The 15959-nt window shown below is 44.6% G+C and overlaps 1 protein-coding gene across 2 annotated transcripts in view; it reads left to right on the top strand.

Moving 5' to 3' along the window:
• The window catches only part of LOC115165741 (PDZ domain-containing protein 4), a 30842-nt gene extending 14967 nt beyond the window's left edge, over window positions 1-15875 (top strand). For both annotated transcript variants that reach the window (XM_029719074.1, XM_029719073.1), the window contains exons 2-8: window positions 5799-5852; window positions 8975-9291; window positions 9605-9695; window positions 9848-9946; window positions 10030-10092; window positions 10205-10306; window positions 12527-15875. In XM_029719074.1, the coding sequence (XP_029574934.1) occupies window positions 5817-5852; window positions 8975-9291; window positions 9605-9695; window positions 9848-9946; window positions 10030-10092; window positions 10205-10306; window positions 12527-14533 (2715 nt within the window). In that variant the 5' untranslated portion in view covers window positions 5799-5816 and the 3' untranslated portion in view covers window positions 14534-15875. The remainder of the gene's footprint in view (window positions 1-5798; window positions 5853-8974; window positions 9292-9604; window positions 9696-9847; window positions 9947-10029; window positions 10093-10204; window positions 10307-12526) is intronic.
• The last annotated feature ends 84 nt before the right edge of the window (window positions 15876-15959 follow it).

Raw genomic sequence — 15959 nt, 5'->3', positions numbered from 1 at the left:
ATTTTTTTTTGTGTGTGTGTGTGTGTGTGTGTGTGTGTGTGTGTGTGTGTGTGTCAACAGCTTTGTTCTAGTTCTATCACCTTCCTGCTCGACAGGCTTGTGATTAGGTTGGAGGTCATAAAGTGAGGAGAGGGGATTTATGGGTGGTATGGCTGGTCTAGTCAGACTTGTCTGTTTCAGCAGAGAGCGAGAGAGGTCGAGGGAGAGAGAGAGAGAGACATAATGGGGGGAGGAAAATAGAAGAAGAGGAAATACATTTGTTTTCTTGGACAATAACAAATACATACAGCTCCTAAAGAGGTTTGCAGAAACCAACAAAAATACATCTGCTTACTGGTATGCCTCCAGTATTGCTATTTACCCAAAATACTTGTTAGTTTAATTTGTCCAATTGTTTTAGCAGTACTTTACTCAATAGCAGCTCATCGTTGTCCATGTGTCGGAGCTCCACCACTGCCGACTGTCCAATTGAAATGTTCTCTTGTCATATCAAATATCTGGGTTGGGACCAGAGGGCACTGAACATGTCTCCAGATGAATTGATTTTGTGAAGAGGTGACTTTTACAACCTTCAAAACATGGGAGATGAGAAAAATCACTTGCCCAACAAGTAGAATTCAATATGTGGAGGGCACATGCAGGGCCCGGTCAGCGTAAAGTCTGAACACAAATATGGAAGAAATATTGTGAACCTTTTATAATGTATTTTTATGCATCATTTTATAGTATTTTATAAGTATTCATTGGGAAGAATATGCTTCAGCATAGAGTTTATGATGCGATACATTTTACAAATACTCCTTTACTGCTGGGTGGGTGTTCACCACCCATTCCCACTCTTTGTCTTCATTTTTTTTACATTTTAGTCATTAGGCCGACGCTCTAATTCAGAGCGACTTAAGGCGTCAACATTCTTCAGTTTGGCTGGGGGCTAGCCGAAGTCGGTTTAAGGCGTCAACATTCTTCAGTTTGGCTGGGGGCTAGCCGAAGTCGGTTTAAGGCGTCAACATTCTTCAGTTTGGCTGGCGGCTAGCCGAAGTCGGCTAGGCAAACCGAACGAGTTTGCTCCCATAAGACATTTGCTTGAAAAACGAGAAAAAAGCGGCGATTGTACTATTTGTCCATTTTGAGAAGCCGTAGCCTGAATACACTTGGCAGGCTAAAATACTCAGAATTAATCTAATCTAATCTGTGTCTGTCTTTGATTTTGACATTTTTGGCAAGGAGATCTTAGTTGTGCAATTTTGCTCCGGTAAAGGTGCCTGCATGCCTCCCAGCCTAAACATTTCGGAAGAGTTTGTGCATATATTATGAAGACATTTTGTGACGTTTTTGTCACAATTCTACTTTGATGCAGTATTTCTAAATGTAAAATGTGGATGAAAATGAGTCATCTCTCAGTGAATAACAACAAAGACTTTACTGATGAATCCCTACTGTTGACCAATCACTGATGAAGGGGCGTAGACTTTGGCTATCGATTCGGCTTGCCTCAAGAAAAAATGTGTGTGCCTGAACACCCGAAAAAACTCTTACCGAAGTCCGAAACAAACAAAAACGTCACAAAATGTGGTCATAATATATGCTCTAACTCTTCCAAACTGTTTTGGCTGGGAAGCATGTGGACACCTTTACAGGAGCATGTCTTCCCCTCTCACAGAGTCTGGTGCACTGTAGATATTATATCAATCTGCAGCTAAAACGGCTGAGATAAAACCTCATTAAGCCTCAACCACTAAGACACCTCCCTGGGGGTTCTTCTGTGTGTTTCAAATATTTACCAACAAGCATGGAGTTGTGAGATATTCACACCCTCATTATCTACTATTCCTCGAAAGCTCCTTCCTTCCCTCTCTCTTTGTCCTTGTATTTCACTCATCTTTCCTCACCTCCCCTTCCCCCTGTGCTGCTCTCCATCAGCCTCGCTCCCTCGCTTTTCCCTCACCCCTTTGAACTCCCTGCTTCTCTTTCATCTCCCTCTCTTTCTCCCCCTCCCCTCGTTCCACCGCCTCCCCCATCCTCCCCCCTACTGTGCTACTCCGAATATTGTACCTTATGATAGGAATATATAATGGCATGGAACTCAGTATCTATTCGCCTGTTATTACATACACCATTAGTGAAGGAATTAACAATAAATACCCTTCTCTCTGTCACCCGCAATTTGACTTGACAGTCATTGGATACAATGGGACACTGCTACACTCTAAGAAAAAAGGGTTCCAAAGGGGTTCTTTGTCTGTCCCCATAGGAGAACCCTTTGAAGAACCCTTTTTGGTTTCTGGTAGAACCCTTTAAAGTTCCATGTAGAACACTCTGTGGAAAGGATTCTACTTGGAATCCAAAGGGGTTCTACCTGGAACCAAAAGTGTTCTACCTGGAACCAAAAAGGGTTATTCAAATGGTTCTCCTATGGGGACAGCCGAAGAAGCATTTTAGGTTCTAGATAGAAAAAAAGATGCTAAGTGTAAAGTCAGAAGTTATAGGTCATGAACTTAGCTGACATAATGGACCAGTGGATGTATAATGCATCACAACATGTCAAGATGAATTATCCTTCCAATCTAATGCACAACAACCATTAACCTGTACGAAGCCAACCTCAAAGCCATCTCACTGCCTCTCATTGATAATTAATGCAGAGGCACCCCCCTACATATTTTTTCTGAGTATTCTCAGACCTGTCAGTCATGACCATACGGCTATTTTTCTGTATACCCAATCCCTCATTGGTCCTGATGATGGTGTATCCTGTGTAGACAAACTAAGGGAATAGGAACCAGCCAAAGAGAGAGGGGAAAAAAAGAGGAGAAAATATAAGAACAATGCTTGATTCAGTGGCATGACAAGCTTTTGTCGTGGACAACTTCATTAGACTTGACAAATGAAAAATACAGGTACGCTTCACACTGTTAACTCCATTTGGCATTGCCTAAGAAGCCATGCAAAAAATGAAGTTTCTTATTTGTCTTCAATTGAAATAACAAATGAAAATAGAGAGAGAGAGAGAGACAGACAGAGATTTATGGCAGGCCATTAGTATGGGAACAGGCAGAGGAAAGAAGCGGCTCAAAGAGAGGAGCATGTTTTGTCTCCTCTAGGGAGGGGATTGAGAACAAGAAGTGTTGTGACAGCATTCAGAAGAGAGAGAGTGAAAGAGAGCCTGGAGATGGAGAGAATAGAGCAAGGTAGAGTGTAGGGGAGGCAGAGAGAGAGAGAGAGAGAGAGAGAGAGAGAGAGAGAGAGAGAACTCCCCAGACAGCCAAGGTCAGTGTTTGACCATGAGCGCACTAACACAATGTCTGTCTGGGTGTCTGTCTGTCTGTCACTTAGACCACCTCAATACTGTCTATAGCGCTCCATTAAAACACACACAAACGCACGTGCATAAGCACATAGTCTATGCACACTCGCACAGTTGTGTGCTCATGACATCAACCAATGGATTCTATGAACGCCAAAAAGTGCATTACCATTTTATAAAAGAGGGGCATAAACTGTTGTAAGATCTTTCACCTCTGAACAGATTCAATGTTGTGGGGTCTTGCATCAGTTGACCACGATCACTGCTTCTCCTCGGAGCCAGTTTAGTCACCCCTGGAGCAATATCCCTGCTGTTTCAATCAGATTCATCAGTTTAGTCACCCCCGGAGCAATATCCCTGCTCTTTCAATCAGATTCATCAGTTTAGTCACCCCCGGAGCAATATCCCTGCTGTTTCAATCAGATTCATCAGTTTAGTCACCCCCGGAGCAATATCCCTGCTGTTTCAATCAGATTCATCAGTTTAGTCACCCCCGGAGCAATATCCCTGCTGTTTCAATCAGATTCATCAGTTTAGTCACCCCCGAGCAATATCCCTGCTGTTTCAATCAGATTCATCAGTTTAGTCACCCCCGGAGCAATATCCCCGCTGTTTCAATCAGATTCATCAGTTTAGTCACCCCCGGAGCAATATCCTTGCTGTTTCAATCAGATTCATCAGTTTAGTCACCCCCGAGCAATATCCCTGCTGTTTCAATCAGATTCATCAGTTTAGTCACCCCCGGAGCAATATCCCTGCTGTTTCAATCAGATTCATCAGTTTAGTCACCCACGGAGCAATATCCCTGCTGTTTCAATCAGATTCATCAGTTTAGTCACCCCCGGAGCAATATCCCTGCTGTTTCAATCAGATTCATCAGTTTAGTCACCCCCGGAGCAATATCCCTGCTGTTTCAATCATATTCATCAGTTTAGTCACCCCCGGAGCAATATCCCTGCTGTTTCAATCAGATTCCTCATGCAGATCTACACCCACTAATCCCTAATATTAAACGGCCCTCTATCTGCAGCAGACACTCCTTCAAATGAGGAAATACCATGGTTGAACATGCCCAATGGTATAACTACCTGGGACAAAAAGTATGTGCCTCTGGTGGATTTGGTTTGGCAGTGAATGTACTAAAAGAAAAAAGCCTGCAAGCATTTTACTTCATAAAAAGAAAATTCAAAAAAATAAACATTAATATCCAGATCTGGTGCAAAATATTCAAGTGTAATTTTACCAATTGTACTGTATGGAAGTGAGGTTATGGGTCCAACATGTTTTTACAATTATAACAATTGGGAGAAAAAACTAATATAAAACCTACATACAGAACTCTGCAGAATTATCTTTAATAGACAAAAGAAAGAACCAAATAATGCATGCAGAGTGGAACTCTGAAGATTCCATTTAAATGTAAATATAGCCCCAAAACATCCATACGATTCAAAGCACTGGAAACCCAAGAGCTGAACCCTGAAAAGAGTCCACTATGTCAGCTGTTAAAAACACTAAACAACTGTATTATTCAAGCACACAGGGAAATCAATCAGATTGTCACAGAAATTCACTTTTTCCTCCACTGCGAGAAATACTCCCAAATAAGATGAGATTTTTTCAAGAAAACATCTCTATCAATTTCCAACTTCTGTGCATTTACTAATGACATAAAACTGGGAATTATTCTGGGTGAGGGAGAAACTGCAAATATTACTGCCAGATATGTACAGTATATGATTGCCATAGCCTGAGGAACATCGCATGAACATTAATTATCTGTAGTTTTTCAATTGTATGTAACTTAGAAGTATGCATAGTGTAACCATCATCCGTGTTAATTTTGTTGTTTATTTATTTGACATTTTCTGTTTAGAAAGACACAATATAACAGCAGTAGTGCTGTACCTGTATAACTATTATTATTACTACAAGAAATTAACTGTATTTCATTATCCTCATTGCATTGTACTGTATTTACTGAAATGCTGTACCACTATACCGCTTTGGCAATATCTACAAATTGTATTTCATGCCAATAAAGCAGTCACAGAGAGACAGGGAGACACGGAGACACACACAGAGAGAGAGAACTGACTTCACAGACATGCAGATATAGGGAACTAGAGAGGGTTTATATATCAGGCTGGGTTGGTACACATGTTGATTACTTGAAACTGCAGTAACTGCAGTCGACTGTGGTATTTTGAACTGCAGTTTATAATGCACTCTGACTGCAATCTTCTTTTGTAAAGGATGTAACTGAGTTGTGTTGTTTCGAAGAGAGAGGATCATTTACAGCATGGTTAGACACATGCAGAGGGAGTTAGGACTAATACAGGGATTAGCCTGCCAACAGGCAATCTATGATCTCAACCAATATTAACCCATTTCCTTATAACATACACTTCCATTTTTCCCACTGAACCAACCCTATTAACTTTCATTTTCTCTTCTCTAATGATTCCATTCCTCTCCCTCTCTCTCTCCACAGAAGGGTCAAATAAGTAACATGCTGTGTTCTTTAGATGGAGAAGGTCGATTGAAGGTCTCAGTATAACGTTTTTCTTCTCCCCGCTGTATGTGATTTCAAAACCTTTTTAGTTGAGCTAAATGTACCAAAAACTGTGATGTGCCTTTGTAATCCTACGTGTGGGTGTGTGGGGGAGGGTGTATTACTAATATAGAGTACATTTGGAAAGTATTCAGATCCCTTACATTTTTCCACATTTTGTTATGTTACAGCCTTATTTCCTCAATCTACAACCTTATTTCCTCAATCTACAAACAATACCCCATAATGACAAAGCAAAAACAGGTGTGTAGAATTTGTTTTAGATGTATTACAAATAAAAAAACTGAGATACCTTATTTACATAAGTATTCAGACCCTTTGCTGTGAGACACGAAAGTGAGCTCAGGTGCATCCTGTTTCCATTGATCATCCTTGAGATGTTCCTTCAACTTTATTGGAGTCCACCTGTGGTAAATTCAATTGATTGGGCATGATTTATATATATAGACACCTGTCTATATAAGGTCCCACAGTTGACAGTGCATATCAGAGCAAAAACCAAGCCATGAGGTCAATGGAATTGTCTGTAGAGCTCAGAGACAGGATTGTGTCAAGGCAAAGATCTGGGGAAGGGAACCAAAACATTTCTGCAGCATTGAAGGGCCCCAAGAACACAGTGGCCTCCATCATTCTTAGATGGAAGAAGTTTGAAACCACCAAGACTCTTCCTAGAGCTGGCTGCCCGGCTAAACTGAGCAATCGGGGGAGAAGGGCCTTGGTCAGGGAGGTGACCAAGAACCTGATGGTCACTCTGGCAGAGCTCCAGAGCTCCTCTGTGGAGATGGGAGAATCTTCCAGAAGGACAACCATCTCTGCATCACTCCACCAATCAGGCCTTTATGATAGAGTGGCCAGATGGAAGCCACTCCTCAGTAAAAGGCACATGACAGCCCACTTAGAGTTTGCCAAAAGTCACCTAAAGACTCTCAGACCATGAGAAACAAGATTCTCTGGTCTGATAAAACCAAGATTGAACTCTTTGGCCTGAATGCCAAGCGTCACGTCTGGAGGAAACCTGGCACCATCCCTACGGTGAAGCATGGTGGTGGCAGCATCATGCTGTGGGGATGCTTTTCAGGGGCAGGGACTGGGAGACTAGTCAGGATCGAGGGAAAGATTAACAGAGGAAAGTACAGAGGGATCCTTGATGAAAACCTGCTACAGAGCGCTCAGGACCTCAGACTGGGGTGAAGGTTCACTTTCCAACAGGACAACGACCCTAAGCACACAGCCAAGACAATGCAGGAGTGGCTTCTGGACAAGTCTCTGAATGTCCTTGAGTGGCCCAGCCAGAGCCTGGACTTGAACCAGATCGAACATCTCTGGAGAGACCTGAAAATAGCTGTGCAGCAACGCTCCCCATCCAACATGACAAAGTTTGAGAGGATCTGCAGAGAAGAATGGGAGAAACTCCCTAAATACTGGTGTTCCAAGCTTGTAGCATCATACCCAAGAAGACTCGAGGCTGTAATCACTGTCTAAGGTGCTTCAACAAAGTACTGAGTAAAGGATCTGAATACTTATGTAAATGAAATGTCAGTTTTATTTGATTTTATACATTTGCAAAAATGTCTAAAAACCTGTTTTTGCTTTGTCACTATGGGGTACTGTGTGTAGATTGATGGAGAAAAAAATGATTTGATCAATTTTAGAATAAGGCTGTGATTTAACAAAATGTGAAAAAAGTCAAGGGGTCTGAATACTTTCCGAATGCACCTTTCCGAATGGACCTACACATTTCTCTATTTGTTCAGGTGTTTTGTGCTGTTCACTTAATTGGCTGTGTTGACTGAATAACCCCTAGCTTTGTGTTTTAGGCCTGTCTGTATGTGTTGTGTTCATCTATTCTCCTCCTCAGTCTTTGTGTTGTGGTTAATTCTAACACAGTGAACCAACCTGTTCTGTCTGTATGTGTTGTGGTTAATTCTAACAGTGAACTAACCTGTTCTGTCTGTATGTGTTGTGGTTAATTCTAACAGTGAACCAACCTGTTCTGTCTGTATGTGTTGTGGTTAATTCTAACAGTGACCCAACCTGTTCTGTCTGTATGTGTTGTGGTTAATTCTAACAGTGAACCAACCTGTTCTGTCTGTATGTGTTGTGGTTAATTCTAGCACAGTGAACCAACCTGTTCTCTCTGTATGTGTTGTGGTTAATTCTAACACAGTGAACCAACCTGTTCTGTCTGTATGTGTTGTGGTTAATTCTAACAGTGAACTAACCTGTTCTGTCTGTATGTGTTGTGGTTAATTCTAACAGTGAACCAACCTGTTCTGTCTGTATGTGTTGTGGTTAATTCTAACACAGTGAACCAACCTGTTCTGTCTGTATGTGTTGTGGTTAATTCTAACAGTGAACCAACCTGTTCTGTCTGTATGTGTTGTGGTTAATTCTAACACAGTGAACCAACCTGTTCTGTCTGTATGTGTTGTGGTTAATTCTAGCACAGTGAACCAACCTGTTCTGTCTGTATGTGTTGTGGTTAATTCTAACACAGTGTACTAACCTGTTCTGTCTGTATGTGTTGTGGTTAATTCTAACACAGTGAACTAACCTGTTCTGTCTGTATGTGTTGTGGTTAATTCTAACACAGTGAACCAACCTGTTCTGTCTGTATGTGTTGTGGTTAATTCTAACACAGTGTACTAACCTGTTCTGTCTGTATGTGTTGTGGTTAATTCTAACACAGTGACCCAACCTGTTCTGTCTGTATGTGTTGTGGTTAATTCTAACACAGTGAACTAACCTGTTCTGTCTGTATGTGTTGTGAGAACTCTGCTAATGTGGCTCAATACATCTACTATCTATTATCCTGTTTAATCTTTATATACACCTGTATTGTAATCACACACCAGTCCAATCTCTACCACCCACCCATTGCCCTTTCTCGCTCTACAAATGGCTTGTTTTCCTTTGTGTTGCTCTCTCTCACATCTTCCTCTGTGTGTTCCATGTCCTTGTACTCCTTTGTGTTTAATCATTCTCCACCAGTCCCCTACTCTTCCTTTCTTCTCCGCCTCTCTAACCTCTGATCTCACTCTTCTCCTTCTTCCCCCACCTCCCGCTGGCTAACCTCTGAACCCTCCCTCCTCTAGGTGAATGGTAAAGAGCTGTCTCGTCCCTCTGGGGACCCCACCCTGGATGTGAAAGACCCCCTGCTGTCTTACGTGTTGAGGAGGGGGACCCGGCGGCGGGTGGGACATGCAGGGCGACTAGCGGGGCTAGACGGGACAGTAGCAGTGACAGGGGGGCTGACTGACTGTGTGGACAGCGGCACTCAGACTGACATCAGCTTCCAGCACATCTTGACCCTGGGAAGGACCGCCCACAACCCATGTGGAGCCCCGCCCCCTCACCCTTCCCCCTCTCCACCACTGCCACCCATCCTGGAACCCTGCCTGCTCAATGAGCTGTGAGTGGAAAGAGAAAGAGAAGGATAGAGAATGATAGCGAGAGAGAGTGTGTGAGAGAAAGGGACAGACAGATTTACTGTTTATTTCACATTTGTTTATTACCTACTTCACTTGCTTTGGCAATGTTATCATGTTTCCCATGCCAATGAAGCCCTTAAATTGAATTGAGAGACAGAAGGGGGGGGGGGGGGGGGTGGAAGAGTTTGAGATTCAATTTATCCAAGATGTTTGAAAGCGCTGCATTCTGTATGTCTGACAAACAAACAAAATTGGGACACATGACATATTTTCTCTCATATGTTTTATTCTCAGTCTCCTAGAGCCTGAATATTACGACCCCAACAACTACTTTGACATCACTCAGCAGGAGGGGGATCTCCGACAGGATGAGTTAGAATACGAGGTAAGTCTCAATTGTCTTGTCAAATCAAATTGTCTACCATCTAATTCAACAGAAATCACATTCTTCATGCACTCTCTATCTCCATTACCAGTGTTCAGGTGTTTAACTTGTCACTCAAAATGTGTGTTTTTTCCTGCCACACATTTCAATAGGAGGTGGAGCTGTATAAGTCTCGTCAGCAGGACAAACTGGGGTTAACGGTGTGCTACCGGACAGACGATGAGGAGGATCTGGGGATCTATGTGGGCGAGGTGAGGAGGATGGGAGTGAGGATGATGGTTATCTTCGCTCTGATCACCTGTTTGCCAGCTAACCTAATCCTCTCTCACTCCAGGTCAACCCCAATAGTATAGCTGCTATGGACGGCCGCATCCGAGAGGGGGATAGAATATTACAGGTAAGAGAACATTAGGATTGTTAGGATAACATTTCAGACAAAGTTCTATATTATAGCAAGTCTATGTAGAAAAAAAGGGTCAAAGTACATTTATGATGTGATTCTGAATCAGATAAACGGGGTGGACATCCAGAACAGAGAGGAGGCGGTGGCCATTCTTACCAGGGAGGACAGTACCAACATCTCCCTGCTCCTGGCCCGACCCGAAATAGAGGTGAGAACCTCTCCCAGAACAAAACACCCAGCATCTGACATACAGATGTAGGATCTTAAGTTGATCACCCTGTTACATGATAATATTCCTACATTTAAAAAGGTATAAAAAGGTTTCTGAAGTTTGTAATTTTCACTTGGAAATTTGACTTGAATTTCCCTCTACAAAAATGTCTATTAATTATAATCCACATAATAATCCATATTTCCTGTTGCTAAAGGATTATTTTCTTGCTGTAGCAAACTGTATCAAATTAAGATCCTCCATCTGTATCGAGCGTACAAAACATCCATAGCGGCACCCACTACAGTTATTTATTTTCACAAGATCCCCATTTACAATTTTCCGTCAAGTACAATTCAACATAGATCACCAAATTGATCAACATAGAATCAAAGGCAGATCAGATTGGTACGTCTATAACAAGGGGACATTCATGTAAAGGAAATAAGACTGGAGTTCTCCCCCTACCCTGTTTACCCAGGAGACAGGAAAGGTGAGAGGAGTGAAGAGGGAGACAGATGAGGACAGATAGAGGGAAATGGAGCGGGGTGGGAGGGATGGACAGCGAGCGTTAGTGGGAGAACGAGGAGAGCCTGCTTGTTTTCAGTATGTGCCAATGTGGCATTGCTTTGTTTCCCTCAAGGTCACAGCTCACCAGATCTGAGGACACAGTCCCAGGACATCCCATAATATACACACATACACACAGCAAATGGGTAGTCACTGAACACACACCTCCAGATGGGGCAGAATAGTTTACCTTTTTATACTGAGAGTGGTGCATAAGCCATAGACACAAACAAACACGTCTGTACATGTGCTCTGAGACATAGTCAGTGTTGAAATCGGAATGCAGTCCACATTCAGCTAGAGGGCAGATTTAAGCGAGGGCCATTAAAATGTAGGTTGCTACCCAGTCAGTCACGCACTGCACGTACCCTCATCTTCCTTTACTCATGTGGCGCCTTCCAATCTGCAGAGAAAAATGAGATGCAGGGTCGGCTAAAACTGAGATAGACAATGCTTTATCAATATGAATCCTCACAGAGGGAGTTGAGGAGAGGGGGAATCATCAGAGGGAAATATATGAGCAGAGATTAAAGGGGCAGTGCAGTCAAAATCCTGATTTTTGTTGGTGTTTTATATATATTTCCACACTGAGGTTGGAATAATACTGTGAAATTGTGAAAATGGATTGTCCTTTTAGTGTAAGAGCTGTTTGAAGAGACCGGCTGAAATTTCAGCTCGTTTGCATGGGTGGGTTTTTTGGACCGCCTGGAGACATCATCAGGCGGTATAAGTTAATAGATCAAAAACAAAGAGACTTTCCCCTCCTCTCTGCCAATAACAGCTAGTTTTCAGGTTACATATCCCTCCCATTAGGCTCCTCCAATTAGGACCCTCACTCAGGCCACTCCCATACTGTCCTAGCAAAATTCTGTCTTGAGAAATAGCTTCTTGGCAAAAAGCTATTATTTATTTATTATTAACAATTTGAATTGAAAACAATCACAGTATGGTATTTAATTGTTACCCAGAAATGATTTGATATTCAGATACAAATGGCTGTATTGGACCTTTTTAGGGTTATTTCACCTGTCTTGGGGATAGGGGGAGATACATAAATACATAAAGGGGTTGTTAGATAGGAATAATCCAAAAGTCTGAAACATATTCAAATGTATATCAATGAAATGTGGTCAACTCCACTCTGAGGCGTGAATTGTTTGCTGAATTCAACCAGAATATTTACATATACATTATCAATATCTCAGAGGGTCTGAATAAAGGGATGAATTAGTCATTTTCCTACCTACTCTATTCACTAGTAGTAACAACACACTAAACAAAATCATAACAGAACAGACTGGTAATGTGTGTGTGCACGTGTATAGCTGGGTGAGTGGGTGTGCATATATTTACTTTTAGGCCCAATTGACCTATTCATCCAGACAGGTCAGTGGAAAATACCCCCAAGTACAAAAATGTCTTTAAAATGGTAATGAACTCACACATTAAGTTGGCTCCTGCGCCATCTAGTGACAGAGATGAACAATAAGACATACGTCTAACATGTTGTATGAGGTTCAAAAGAGTACAATAAAATAAACCTGCTTTATTCTCATATGTTTCTTTTCCCACTTCAATGACACCTTCAACTCAACAACGGCCATCAAAACAACAAACACAATATGTGAAACACCTTCTACAACTCAGAATGACAACCAGCTGGACCCAGATGAGCTGGAGCTGGAGGTTCTGGACAATGCCGTCCATCTGCCCAGCCCCCATCAGCTGAGGAACGGGGCCTCCGTGCTCGATGCAGAACCAGGGGTCATGGGTGGTGGTGGGGTGGGAGGCCGTGAGTGGGGTCACCGTGACTCTCCTAGCCTGCTCCACACGGTGCTGAGTAACAGCCAGGAGCTGGACAGCGGGGTGGGCCGTACGGACGAGAGCACCCGCAACGAGGAGTCCTCAGAACATGACCTGCTGGGAGACGACCAGACCAGTGCCCCCACCACCAACGCCACCAACACCCCCGGCAGCATGCGCAGGTTCCACTGTGGCCAGGGGGACAGAGGGACCCCACCCCTGCTCCATGGTCACTCCACAGAGTTCCACTTAAGCACAGACTCTTTGCTGGGGCTGGACTGTCTGGGTGGTGGAGGAGGAGGGGGAGGGGGGGGTGTTGACCTGGCAGGGGAGAGGGTCTACACAGCTGACCCAGTGAGGATGATGCCTGGACTGACGGAGGAAGAGTGTGATAGATACAGGGAGCTCCTGGAGATCAAGTGCTACTATGAGAAGAACGGCAACGCTCTTCTGCTGCTGGGGGAGCATGGGGGTCACGGGCAGGTGGGCGATGGGGGGATTCCTCTGGATGTGAACAGGAATGAGAGCCTGATGCAGCATGAGATGGCCCTCCTGGAAGAGGAGCTACGCCACCTGGAGTTCAAGTGTCGTAACATCCTGAGGGCCCAGAAGATGCAGCAGCTCCGGGAGCGCTGTCTGAAGGCATGGCCCCTGGAGGAGGAGGAGGAGAGCGGGGCCGGAGGTGGGGCTGGGCGCGCGGCTCTTCTGGTTAGTGAGGAGTCCTGTCAACATGAGCTGTCAGACATTAATGAGCTCCCTGAGAGGGAGCGCTCTGACAAGGACAGCACCAGCGCCTACAACACAGGAGGGGAGAGCTGCAGGACCACCCCTCTGGTCACCGAACAGTACCCCTCCCTCTCTGCACATGGCCGCAGCAGCCTGGAGGGGGGAGACTCAGCCTCTTTGCAATGTCGGACCCCCAGCCGGCACAGGGAGAGGGGAGGCAGGAGGGAGGAGAGGGGGCAGGCTAACCTGAACCAGCCCTACTCCCCTAACTCACACAGAAGGGGAGTGGAAGCCAAGACCTCCAGCCCGGGAGGGGCCAAGTTCAGATCCCTATCCCGCGACGAGGCGGCCAGGAGGGGGTCGGACGGAGGTGCAGGACGCCCCAAAACCAACGGGACAGTAGAGGGGAGGGGAAGAGGACATAGCGCTGAGAACAGCCCTTATCTGTCCCGCCGCCACTCTGGCCCCAGAATCCCCCAGCGCTACCAGAGCTGCATGCAGCTGAGGTCCCCCTGTACCTCCGAGGGCCTGGAGCGACCCAGGGAGGGCAGCGACAGTCCCATGAGCCTGGGGAGCACATGCAAGGACATCCACCAGGGCCCTGTGTCCATGCCTTCCTTACCCATCCTCCCTCCCCTCCCGCCGCCAGCCTCGCCACGTATGGAGTGGAAGGTCAAAGTACGAAGCGACGGCTCCCGCTATGTTGCCAAGCGTCCCGTTAGGGACCGCCTCCTGAAGGCCCGGGCCATGAAGATCCGGGAAGAGCGCAGTGGCATGACCACGGACGACGACGCCGTCAGTGAGATGAAGATGGGCCGCTATTGGTCGAAAGAGGAAAGGAAGCAGCAGTTGCTGAGGGCCAGGGAGCAGCGCAGACGCAGGGAGTTTATGATGCAGAGCCGGCTGGACTTCCTGAGGGAGTCGCGTGGCGGTGGACAACACGGGGCTCCACAGGGGCAAGAGCCCACTACCATCCTGGAGCTGAGCCACAGGAGGAGCCAGAAGAAACGGAGCCGTAGGATCCTGGATAACTGGATCACCATCCAGGAACTACTGGCTCACGGGACCAGGTCACCTGACGGGAAGAAGGTCTACAACCCTCTGCTGTCAGTCACCACTGTTTAATGTAGATGGGAGAGGTGATGGGTATAGAGGACAGAGAACGGAAGACCGAGAGAGGACGAGAAGAGTGGAGAAGTAGTTTGTGGAGGGGTTGATTTAGAGGAAAAGAAATCCACCTCAATCTTGTTTCACTGCCATAGAGGAATCATCTTTATATCTGTACCATTATAGGGTCTGTGACAGCCTGGGCAGCTCCATTCAGGCTATAGGAATCACCACCCAGTTGACTACTTTATGGCGGAAGCCTTCAATGGCAATATCCACGCTTAAACAGGTATACAGGTATACCCCTATGGTCACTGCACATAGGAGGGAGAACGGGTGAGATCGCACCACGTGCTGCATAGTCACCAGTCTGTGAGGAGAGGAGGAAAAGAATGGTGCAATGTAGAAGAACATAATTAAGCAATATGGCCCGAGGTGGTGTGGTATATGGCCAATATACCACGGCTAAGGGCTGTTCCTATGCGAGACGCATCCTGGCGTGCCTGGATACAGCCCTTAGTGGTATATTGGGCATATACCACAAGCACTCTAGGTGCCTTATTGCTATTAACTGGTTACCAACATAGTTAGAGCAGTAAATAGTATTTCTCTCATACCCATGGTATACGGTCTGATATACCACGGCTTTCAGCCAATCAGCATTCAGGACTCGAACCACCCACTTTATAATTACCAATATTGCAAGCTGTCATTTCTGCCTGAGAGAAAATGATAAACAGGAAGGCAAGACAAGTAAAAATAAAGATCTGGTGAAATTAACCAACCTGTAGTTATTGACCATGCTTAAAAAGGACAGTGTCTCGTACGCCAACTAATATGCCTGTGTACGGCATTTACAAAGCACATTGGCAAAGAACACAGAGCCTGGGCCTTGACTAACGACTGAAATGGACATTGCGGTAAGATCTGACAAGCATGTGTTTTCATATGAATAAATTGAGAAGCACAGTGAGAAAAAAGGCACACCAAATCCCACAGCACACGACAACTACATCTCTGGTGGTGGAGACGGGAGGAAATCTTCTGGAGTCTTCTGATGACTGGTACGATCGTATGGAGTTACTTACTCATACAGTATGACAGAACAATGAGGAGTGGTAAGTGGTTCTTTGACATTTAGTTACTTGCATGTTGACTATAAATGTAAAAAGGAACAAGTTAAAATAGACTTTAAAAAGTTCAAAAATCTTAGTGTGAAATTGTGGACGTGATAATGTGACATGTTCTTCACTTGTTCAATTCTTAGACTAGAAAACTGTGTGGCCCTGTTTGTTCAGTTTACTGTGATGTCTAGTCCATAAGCGTTTTACAATAAAAGCTTTTCTATATAAATTGTTAAGTGATTTTATCCTTTGAATTGTTTGCGTTGTTTCTGTCACACTGCAATACAGTAACAAGCTCAAAATGATCTCAAGGGAGATGC

Source organism: Salmo trutta, chromosome 28 (assembly GCF_901001165.1).
Source record: "Salmo trutta chromosome 28, fSalTru1.1, whole genome shotgun sequence".
Classification (NCBI taxonomy): domain Eukaryota; kingdom Metazoa; phylum Chordata; class Actinopteri; order Salmoniformes; family Salmonidae; genus Salmo; species Salmo trutta.
The sequence above is the reverse complement of the archived record's forward strand: the minus strand, read 5'-3'. Positions and strand labels throughout refer to the sequence as shown.